This window comes from Nematolebias whitei, chromosome 1 (assembly GCF_014905685.2).
Source record: "Nematolebias whitei isolate Nwh7 chromosome 1, NemWhi1, whole genome shotgun sequence".
Classification (NCBI taxonomy): domain Eukaryota; kingdom Metazoa; phylum Chordata; class Actinopteri; order Cyprinodontiformes; family Rivulidae; genus Nematolebias; species Nematolebias whitei.
Genome location: NC_056498.1, coordinates 62,776,216 through 62,787,920, shown reverse-complemented (window position 1 = coordinate 62,787,920; position 11,705 = coordinate 62,776,216). Strand labels below are relative to the sequence as shown.

General features: G+C 40.1%; 1 protein-coding gene across 1 annotated transcript; it reads right to left on the bottom strand.

Moving 5' to 3' along the window:
- Positions 1–1,838: 1,838 nt before the first annotated feature.
- bnip4 (BCL2 interacting protein 4) lies at positions 1,839–10,861 on the bottom strand. The gene is made up of 6 exons (XM_037679837.1): positions 10,691–10,861; positions 10,241–10,412; positions 10,074–10,134; positions 4,621–4,727; positions 4,214–4,363; positions 1,839–2,621 (listed from the first exon to the last, which is right to left on the bottom strand). Exons 1-6 carry the CDS (start codon positions 10,731–10,733, stop codon positions 2,579–2,581), a joined length of 576 nt encoding a protein of 191 aa, XP_037535765.1. The 5' UTR covers positions 10,734–10,861; the 3' UTR covers positions 1,839–2,578.
- Between the last annotated feature and the right edge of the window lie 844 nt (positions 10,862–11,705).

Genomic DNA, 11,705 nt, shown 5'->3' with positions numbered 1-11,705 from the left:
AAGGTGTTTTAAACCCTTCCCACACTCTTGCAATATTCTAAACAATGTTTCTAAACTAAACGCTCTAAAAGAGCACAGCATGTCATGATCTCAGCTTTCTGCCACCTGCCAGCAATCTTGGCCACGCCCACTTATCCGCTGCAGAGCGGAGATCTGACTCTGCACGAAGAAGCTTCCTCCTGCAGCTTGGGCTGCACACTGGTGCTAAACAATTGAAAATAATTTATTTTAAATAAAAATCCCATGCCGTTCGTGCAGCTCATCCATCAATCAGCCAATTGTGTGTCATGTCCGAGCTTACTTTGAAAAACCGCGATAGAGCGAGTCCGCCAAAAACGAACCACCAAGTAGAGAGGGACTACAGTATAATCAATTTGTTTTTTTCTTCGTTAGTGCCATCATGACTGGCTCCTACAACAACTTCTTCCGAATGTTTGACCGCAACACCAGGCGGGATATCACACTGGAGGCGTCCCGGGAGAGCAGCAAACCACGGGCTACGCTCAAACCTCGTAAAGTGTCCACAGGCGGCAAGAGGAAGAAGGACGAGATCAGCGTGGACAGCCTGGACTTCAACAAGAAAATCCTCCACACTGCCTGGCACCCCAAAGAGAACGTGATAGCTGTGGCAGCCACCAACAACTTGTACATTTTCCAGGACAAAATCAACTAAAAGATTTTGGGCTCCAGAGGATAGGGCTTTTACCATACCTGTGTAGTTAAGCCTACTACTTGTCTTATCTGTATAAGAAGAAACAGCCTCGTTGTCCTCCTGGTGAAGAATTCGAAAGCACGTGTCTACTTTTTTTGCCGCGGGAGGTTGATCCATAGGTCTGTTTTATTTTTTGAGTATGAGCTTAGATTGCTTTTTGCCTTTGGCACCAGGGCAGTCAACACGCCCCCTGACCCAGAAAGCCCAATTCGGGTCTAATTGACGGAATGGCACTCCCTAGAGGTCAAACTCTTGAACGTTGGTGTTTGTGTTGACATTTTAAGCCTTCATTTCACGATTTAACAACAGAACTCTTGGAAGTCCGTACAATGACGTCTTGTCAACGTTGTTTCCATCATTCAAAGGTTTTCGGGTCCTGTGAGGCACGGATTAACGGCCAATAAGCCCAGCTGTAACATTCCCCCCATTTGGCCTTTATTTAGGTCAAACTAATGGTGGAGAAGGCAATGAGTTTGGAAAGTGGACTTGTTTCTCTTCCTTCCCTTCTCTTATTTTACCCCATTTAATACAGTGACATCATTTCACTGACTGTATCTACTCAAGTACACCTTGTCATCCACATAATAAAAGAAACTAAAACTTACAGATGTGTTTTTAAATTTAGAAGTATAGTATTAAAACATGTTTATTGCTTTGCATGTTTTTTTATGTTGTAGAGAGGTGAAAAAAAAAAAAAAAGTTCAGTCGCACCACTGTCTTCAGCAGATCTCGAGCTAATTTCTAAGGGAAATACAATTTGGGGTGACAGATTGAGAGCCACCATTAGAAACCATGAAAATAATAAGAGATTATGACGGCCATGTTTTAGAATGAAGGCTGGAAACTGAAAGGCACAAGACGGAGTCCAGGACAAAGGGAATCTGCAGCCTTAATGCCTACTTTTATCAGACAGCTACAGGTTATGTCCCCAAACGTTTTACGAACCTCATGTGCATTATTTGTAAATCCTGTTTTATAGACCTATGTCCTCATACACTGCTGCTATAATGTAGCTGTCTACGGAAACTCATAAATGGGGGAAATTGCACACCACACATAGTTTATGTTATGAGTGCCTCCAGATCTTGTAATAAGTAGGAATTAAAGACAGGCCTCATACATGTGCTCTTTTTGTTTTTTTCCATTTATTAGGGATGCCACCTAAAATTGGAACCGCATATCACAAATGTGGATCTTCGTAGTTGTGAATGCAGACATGGTTAACTACACAAAACATATACTGATGACATTAAAACACAACGCATTGTCTTTGTCCATTGATTCCTAACATGGTGGCAATGTATTCACTTGTTTATTATTTTTGACCAAAGTTCAATAAAATTTTAATTGTGTTCATCCGCAGCTATTCCTTTCCTTTTATTGCAAAGCTCTCATTGGTAAAACTATCAGGCTGTCAGTGATTCTATCTCCTGAACAAATGAGCACTAATCAGGCTAATATTTAACTATACAGTCACGATTTAATGTACAAATTGGAAGTCATTATTGGACGTGATTCCTTGCACACACGCATCTCCTTCTTCCGCAGGTAATCAAAAATATTTGACAGCAAAACAATCAAACCCCATTTTAGTTCAATCACAAAGGTGAATTAAAAGAAGTTCTCCCCAACGTGCAGATTTAAGGTGCAGTAAGCAGCAAAACTGAAATCTCCAGGACAGGAACTACAGCAAGAAGCAGTGGACTGGTCACTGATGTGTTCAGAGGCAACAACACAGCAACGAGAGGTCTTGAACCTCCTTATTGGTGTGGGGCACTCAGTCAAAACTGCACATCATCTCCCCTCAGTCTTCAGGTCCCGTTTTAAGGCATGCCAAGCTGGTTGTGCAGCGGTCCTAACATCTCTTCAGTAGGTGTGATGGGATGTTAGGCGTTTGCCAATATATATCCTGAAAACAAAGTAAAGCAACATACTTTTTAAGCTTGTTTTAAATATAACTTTTTTTTATATATATTTATTGGCAAAGCACATCAGATTCTAGCAAAAGCCTGGGATAAACCAGCTTGAATTAGGACATTAGTATCTGCTCTTAGTTAATTGTGATCCATTTTTCTTCCGAATGTTTTTCGGCATCTTTCTCGTACCGCAGGTTTGAAGCTATTTCAACAAATCATATATTGAAAAATGTTCAGCTCTTTCAGGACAATCCTGCTATGACTTTTGGTGTTGGTGCAACTTTAACTTTTTGAAATATGTAGTCTTTTCTGATATTGTTTTTCCATATAGAAAATGAATTGAGCTCATTTTACATCCTTCAGATCTTTAGATCTGTTTACAAACTTTTACTGCTCCTTTCACATTTTGTTTTGGTTCAGCTTCTTTGTGCATAATTCAAAATTTTTTTTAGCTACTTTCAGCTAATTTTAACTGTTTTTTTCAGCAGTTTTGTGCTCCTTTCAGGTTCTTTCTGTTAACTACAAATTTTTTTGTGCTTCTTGTAACTTATTTCTGCTAATTTCAGCTTGTTATGCTCCTTTCAGCTTATTTCTGCTATTTCAGCTACTATGTAGCTTTTCTGATGTTGTTGCTAATTTTAGCTTTTTCAGCTAATTTCACATTCGACATCATTTCAACTTTTTTCAACCTAATTCAGTAAAAATGTGCTCTCGCCACTTGTAATTTCAGCTTCTTTCTGCATTTTTAGCTTCATTTCAGATGTTTTTTGCTAATTTCACATTTTTTCCTGATAATTTCCACATTTTGTGCTAATTTCTGCGTCTTTCAGCTTAATTGGGCAAATGTGTTATTTCTGCTTTCCTCTGCTAATTTAAGCTTGTTTTAACTTTTCAGCTAGCTTTTTAGCTAATTTCAGCTGTTTTCAAATAAATTCTATTTTTTGTGGTGATTTTTGCTACTTTCAGCCTACTTTACTTATTTATGGTAATTTTAGCTTGTTATGTTCCTTTCAGCTTTTTTTCTATTTCAGCTACTATTTAGCTGTTTTATACAAATTTTAGCCTTTACAGCTAATTCCATATTTTTTTTGCCCATTTCAGCTATTTCTGCTTCTTTCTGGTAGTTTAAGCTTCTTTCTGTCCTTGCAGCTGTTTTTGGTTTTTTTTCTAATTTTTTAAGCTAATTTACTATTTTTTGTGCTCATTTCTGCCTATTTAAACCTAATTCAGTAAATATGTGTTCTTTCTGCTTCTCCTAACTTAGGCTTGTTCCATTTCAGCTACATTTCAGCATGTTTTAGCTCATTTTAGCATGTTTTTCAGCAATAAACATTCACGCTGCATTTTCACAGGAAATGCAATTTCTCTAGTTCATATTGTATTTGTTTGTATCGTTGATGGTGATAAATATCAATATAAAGTCTTATTTTTATATTTTTTTATAAGATCTAAAGAACATTTTTCATCCATGTGGCAAATACCTTCATGTAAAAAACTACATTAGCTGCAGCCAAAAATACAGTATTTTTTCGTTTGTGAGGCTCCCCAATATTCCCAGCATTAGGAATGAAATCCAGTAACTTACCCGATGCCAACTGCAAGTATGTGAGAAATGATTAATGAGGGAAGGAAAAGCTTCAGAAAATCAGCAGAGAGAACGCCTCCCTTCTTCATGACGCTGGTGTTTCTTATGCTGAGAGAGGTTGAGCGCTTGGGGTACCTCAGCAGGAACTCCCTGCAGAGGAGCACATTAATAATTCACTCTTTTTGAATAGATTAAAGATCAATGAGCTCCAGTTTAATGTCATGCTAACACTTCTGCTCACACAGAGGCCAGTCTAAAGTCTACAAATCACAAATAAACATCATATATGAAGAAAAACAAGCAGTCTGTTTCAACTTTATGTCTTGCTGGCAGGTTGCCTTCACACTATTGACTCAGACTCTGACCTAAATATTTCAACAACAGTGTTAACAAAAACAACTCTTTACTTTGGTGGACTGTTCTCAGGTCGACTGGACCAGTCCCAGATCCAGTCAGCGTTTTTCTTCATGATGTTTTCTACTTCCCGTCTTCTCTCTTGGAAGTCTTCATCAGACTGAAAAGAGAGGGTTTAAAAAAATATATAATTTAACTTAGTCAAAACTAGGGGTTGAACGAGTACATAATTTTTAAACTCGACATTAACATAATAAAACCCGAGTAGAACTCGAGTATTTGATGACGTCATAGATCTCAAGATACAAAAATAAATAAATTAATATAACCGCAAAAAAAGGTAATTATTTACAAAAAAAAAAAGACCAACAAAACATTGGGAGCGGATATTATGCGCCTACCATTTATCATACTGCAAATAAGTCACAGGAAAAACTAAACTATTAGTTATTATTATTAAACTGCAAACATGAAGAAACATGCAGCACGTCAAAAACGAAACTTAAACCGAAACTGGTTCTGTGGATTGGACCCGATGTTACACCATACTCTGTGACCTGCAACAGTGCAACACCGCCCCCTACGGTCATACGGTGGTCACATCATATGACGTCACTACGGATACTCGACCTTACATTTTTAACCTCGATAGAGGTCCTAGCAATCGATGTGTAGATTACTCGAGTATTCTGTTAATGCCCTAGTCAAAACACACTGATGTCAAAGACTTGCCTTCAAAAATACTTTAAACAACATTATGCTGTAAAACTCCATATAAAGAATTTTATAGAGCTATATGTTCATAAATCACAGTAGGAGAAAAGAGTATTAAAATTAAACACTTCTAAAAGAAATGTGTATCGCCCACAACCTTTTATGCCAGAGATTTAATCTAAGAACAACCTATGAAGAGAAATGACAGAGATGTAGCTATTTTAGCTAAAGATAAGAACTTTATTGATCCATCCATCCATTATCTTTTACCCGCTTCTTCCATTTTGGGTCATGGGGGTCGCCGGTGCCCATGTCTACAAATCACTTTCTTTCCAGCTTTCTTCACCCTGCTGCCCCAGCACACCACAGCGTAGAAGACGATGCTAGAGACCAGCGAGTGGTAAAACATCTGCAGCATGGTCCTGCAGACGTTAAAGGACTTGAGTCTCCTCAGAAGAAAAAGGCGACTGTCCTTTCTTGTAGAGACCGTTGGTGTTGGCTGTCCAGTACAGTTTATTGTCTAGGTGGACCCCCAGGTACTTGTAGCAGTCCACAGTGTCCACCTTAGTACCCTTGATGTTGATGGGGTTGGGGGGCCAATCTTCTTCCTGTAGTCCACCTGCAGCTCTTTAGTTTTTCCAACGTTGAGTTGCAGGTGGTTCTGTCCACCACACCTCTGTATTCAGCTTCCTGGTCACCAGTGATGCAGCCCACAATGGCAGAGTCATCCGAGAACTTCTGCAGATGGAAGGATTCTGAGATATACCTTGAAGTCCAAGGTGTAGAGGGTGAACAGAAACGGTGAGAGGACCGTCCCCTGAGGAACCCCTGTGCTGCTCAGTATGGTGTCCGAGGTGGTGTTCTGCAGCCTCACATACTGTGGTCGACCTGTGAGGTAGTCTCTGATCCAGGTGACCAGCGAGTCATTCACCTGCATGTCCAGGAGCTTACTGCAGAGTAGAGCAGGACTCATGGTGTTAAAAGCACTGGAAAAGTCAAAGAGCATGACTCTTACAGTGCTGCCTGCTCTGTGCAGCAAGTAGAGGATGGTGTCATCATATCCAATGCGTGGCTGGTATGCGAACTGGAGCAGGTCCAGGTATGTTTCCACCACTGGTCTAACATGCTTAAGGACCAGCCTCCAGTGACTTCATGGCATGTGATGTCAAGGCCACAGGTCTGTAGTCATTGTGTGAGTTTGGTTGGTTGTTTCTCTGCACCGGGACCAGGCATGTTGTTTTCCACAGAGCAGGCACCACCCTCGTGCTCAGGCAAAAAAAAATGTGCCTGAAAACATCAAACAGCTGAGCCGCACATCCTTTCAGGAGTTTGGGGCTCAATCTATCCGGACTTGTAGACTTGTCTGGATGTAGACGGCTGAGCTCCCTCCCTCACGTCCTCCCTGCTGATGGTGCTCTGATGTGTTATGGAAAGACAATGATGGTAGAGGGGGAGGGGTGTTATGTGAAGGGGGTTGCAGCTGGGGTCCATTATGTTGATGAGGAGGAGGAGGGGTGGAGTTGTCTAGGAGGCATGATAACCCTCAGGAAGGTGTTGGAGGTGTGGGGAGAAACACTTCAAAGATTGTACAGTCTCGTGTGACGTTGCAAGATGTCATGATCAGTGCTTGTGTTGGGACTAAAGCCCCCAGTATACTGCCGCGTACATCCATACGCAGAGGTACGCACGTACTTACGCAGAGGTACGTGTGTACCCTCCAGCGTACCCTCCGTGAAAAGCTCAAATTTTTACGACCGCGTACGCGGTGTCGCACAATAAACTGCCCAGCGACGGACTGTTTTGTATGCGACACCAATGTATTAAATTCCCCTTCTTCATCTCTGATCTGGCCTTTTCTTTAGTTTTTTTGCCAAGAGGCAGTGATCTCTTCCTCCTCCGTTGATGCCATGACTGAAATGGTGAGAAATGAAGGAATTTGTCACGAGCAAATTAAACTCAGGTCCAGCGTGGCTGCTGGAGGGTCTGGAGATTTCCTGGTGGGCTGCTCTGATGTGTGGGCTGTAGAGCCAGCACTCCCTGTTTTTTTTTTTTTTTAAGATCTTTTTATTAACAACATATAAACACAGAACACCACTGTGGCTGAGGCTGCCAGCGCTCGCTTTTTTTCTTTTTTCCGACCTGTCAATCAATCCAGTAGGCGTGTCAGCAAATGACCAATCGGCGACCTTAATTTTTCCCGAAGGTAAACGCCCCTTGTCTGTGAAGCTGCTCTGCAGCTGCTCGGGGTGTACGCTGGAGTATCATGTCTGAACCCTCTGCATACCGTACACGACGCGTACGTACACATGAACGGACGTACGCGGCAGTATACTGGAGCCTTAAGTCTCCACTACTATCAAAGTTTAGCTCAATATCTGAAATATTGACTGTTATATCTGTTGTGTTAGCTGATGTCATTTAACTGAGGCAGCCATCATGAATTAGGTTGACTCAAAGGTTGATCAGTTGTAGATCTACATCCAGTGATTAGTTCTGAGTTTTATTAAAATCCATCCAGTGGTTTACACAGTATTTTGCTATCAGACAGACTGGGTTGACTCCATCAGCCATTGCTATCGTTGTAAGCAAAGATCTCAAGCACCTGAAGCATGTGTCAACTACAAACACATCTAATTTTGCACAAATATTTATATAACTGTGAGAATTATAGAGATGTTTTTAGATCAGTTGGTTGTATTGTCCATTTCTAACTGGATTGGATTCAGAAGTTAATCAGTTGTGGACTTACATGTAATTGTAGTGAGACACGTGAGGTACGTGTCACTTGTTGTATGACAAATATATGTGTATATATTTATGCATACTTTTCACGAGTTCTTCATTTTTCTGACTGTAAATGCCGTGCATTGAATTTAACAGAAATGTGAACGAGAGACGTTATTTATCTTTGACCCATCAAATGAATGGAATCATTTATTTTCAAAATCAAAGTTTAACATCAAACATTTACATTAATTTGGCAAAATATGAAAATAATAACAGACAGTTTCACAGAAAATGAACTTCAAATCACTCGGCGGTGATTTGAGGACTTTGCTTCAGACATTTCTAAAAATATCTGTACTGATTTATGAGAGAGAGGTGGGTTTTAGAGTGAAAGGAGATTATCTTACAGAGAACTGTGTGAGGGAAGTTTAATCTGTTTAACCAGAAATTGCACGCTTCGTCAGATCCTCAGCTTCTCACGGTACACTTGGTCAAAATAGAACCATCTACCTGTTGACGATGAATCAGCGCTGGATGTAGTTCCTTTCTGACTCGTTTCAGCGTCTCCGTCGAGAGCTACCAAACCTTCAGAAAGTCGTGCGTTGATTAGCTCAAAACAGAATTATAATCCCAAACGTTCCTGGTTCTTCATAACTCCAAACTCTTCATAACCGGCTGCACTCTCAATCTGCTCATTCTGTTGGACTATCGGACCTGTTGTCAGCTCTCATTCCAACATCTCTCAGAACTCTCATTCTCTTGGAATTCTGGAATCCATAATTCTCTATTCCTTCTCTTCTCTATTGGAATCTAACATGAACTGGGCAGTTGTCACATTTTAAATGGGTCGACTTCCTGTTCAATTTAGAGCTTTCTGATTCGTGGAAGGACCAGAAAGAGGAGTGGATTTGTGACGTAAGATGTTATCATAAGTCAAGGATTGTTTACAACATACAGAAAAGATTATTGCAGCAACAGCAGACTTCGTGGAGTCTCACACTTTGTAATCTTTTCAAATAGTAAAACATGACATTTTTCTCGGTAAACATTTTAGTTGACCGAAAACCAACCTTTAACATACTTACGACAGCTTGCTCATTTCAGATTTAAAATCAAGAAAGGCATATTCAGGTGATTTCTTCTCTGAATGAGGAACAAAAATCATTACTTACTGTTTATGTAAAATAAAAATTAGTAGTTCTTTTCAACCTGTAAAGCATTGAGTGAACTAACACAATTTGATTATCAAAACATTTGTAAGACAGTAATGATTATAAAGAATTGTCTTTTCTGCTTGATTAATTCAAGAAAGAAAGTTCATCAGATGGTTCAGACTTATTCAGATCAATGAAAATAACAGTCTCTGTCCATCTGGTAGATTTGAGGTTATCTGGTTCACTACATAATGATTATCAGAACATTTCATTAAAATCCACCCAGAGGTTCATGAGGTACTTTGCTCACAGACAAACAGGGTTGACACTAACACTTTTCACAGACGCCCATAGTGAGCCACTTGCGCAACTGTTCTTTTAAAAAGACAAAACAACGTTGGAAAATTGATCATTGTCCATTCTATCACCAGTTCATGACAACATTTTAAACATTTTCTGCAATCTGTTCACGATCAGAATATCAACATTCTCTGCTACTACCACACTGCACGTTAGGTCTAGATTTGAAAAACTGACCGAGTTTATAAGTTCAGTTGGCTGTGGCAACTATCTTGAACTTGACTTCAAAAATAAACCAACTGTTTATCTGGATCCACTGAATAATTTCTGCACGTTCCGATGGAATTTGTCCAGTTGTTCATGAGATATATTTTGGTAACAGAAAGACACACACTCACAAACGTGGGTAACAACATCACTGTCTGCCTTCGCCTTTTGGCTGCGGGCGAATTATATCAATGACGGTTGCATAATGTGAGATTGGGGGCACGGCGCTGAGCTTTTCCTGCTGGTACATGTCGGTCAAAAGGTTGACAGCGAGCCAACTATTTTTGAAAACTACACCTTAATAATTAAACCCCAATTTAAATGCATGACAATACATCATGTACCTGTGAGCTGTTTCCCTCTGAGCCTTTCCACAGAAAAAGGGGGGTCTGTGATCTCAGTGGGCTGTTGATGATATAACATAAAGACTTTAACCCATACATTTCCTTGGATAACACTATTACACAACAAATGCTGACACAAGCACAGTTGCATCCCCTCTCACACGAACCTGTTGCACTGAGAGCTTCCCTTGGAGCTGTTTCTGCCTGACTCGTGCTGTGCGTCCAGCAGCATTTTCTCCACGTCGCCCTCCTGGCCGGACGTGGAGATCTGCTCCTGGCTGCCTCGATGACTTGGACCTTGAGAGCCGTTCCCGCTGAAGTGCAGCTCCACCCAGGAGCCTTAAAATAAACAGAGTCGAGTGTGTGTGTTGCCTTCCAGTGGCGTAATGAGCTAATAGAACAATAACAAGACGGCTTCGCTAGCCTGTCCACCTTTGGATTCAGCTATTGTGGGAAAATAAATCAGTATACATAGCTTAAGCAATGTTCCATTTTACAAGTGAGGCATTGGTATATTTTATACATGTATCGTTAATTAGCCTCCACTCTTCTCCTTTTGACGGAGTACTGTTAGCTTATTTAACGTAGCTTTCCTACTATTTCCGTCTCAACTTTACCTTGCAAACTCCCGTCAGACGAAACGTCCCTCTGAAGCGACATTACTCTACAAGGTTTTCGGGTTCGCACTTTTATTTTATTTTTTTTAAAGAGACGGTGAAATGATGGCGAAAAGTCCGCGAGCTGTCGTAGCTTCCACAGCCACAATAACAATGACGCAACGTTGTGTTTATCGCGAGCAGGATTGGCTCAGAAAGGAGGGCATGCACAGCGAGCATGCGTATGACGTCAGAGAGAACGCGCATGCTCAGACGCATGGTCCCACTTTCCTGTCATCCTTAAGCAACATATTATTAATAATATATTACTGGGTTAAACTATTTTGAAGAGCTAACACGATAACAGCTTATTATTTTTAGATTCGGCTTTAACGATTGTAGCAGTTTCACACTTTTGTCTGCAGATGGCGGCAACAGCTCATCAGTCTTTTTATCTCTGTTTTGCATTGCTTTGTACTCATTTTCCATCCTATGGTGTTCCATTATGATTTGTACTAGATGTACTTTACTGTATATTTATGCACGGTATTTTGCTTGTTTTGTGTCTTTTTTTCTTTTTTTTTTGTCAAATATTCAATAAACCAAGCAGACCCTGACTGTGAAGTTCAAGATGTTCAAGTTGTGTTTATTTGTCGTATGCGAGGTTAACACAGGGTCACAGTACAATGAAATGCTTAGGATGAGAAGAACTAATTTGACTCACTAAAATAAATCAAAGAACAAACCAACAAGAAATACTAAAAGCATGCAATAAGGGTTATGAGGCACCCCCCCCCACACACACACACAAAAAAAGTACCAAAAAGTGAAAAAGTAATTATAATATTTACAATTTCCTAAAAAGAGGTATTGAACAACAACATGGTAGAATATAATAGTGCAGTAGGATGAATTTGAATTAAATAAGTACAGAATTTCAAGGTAGTAATACAGTATAAGCTAAAATGCACGATGTATACATACATGCGTACACACACATACATACATACATACATACATACATACATATATATAT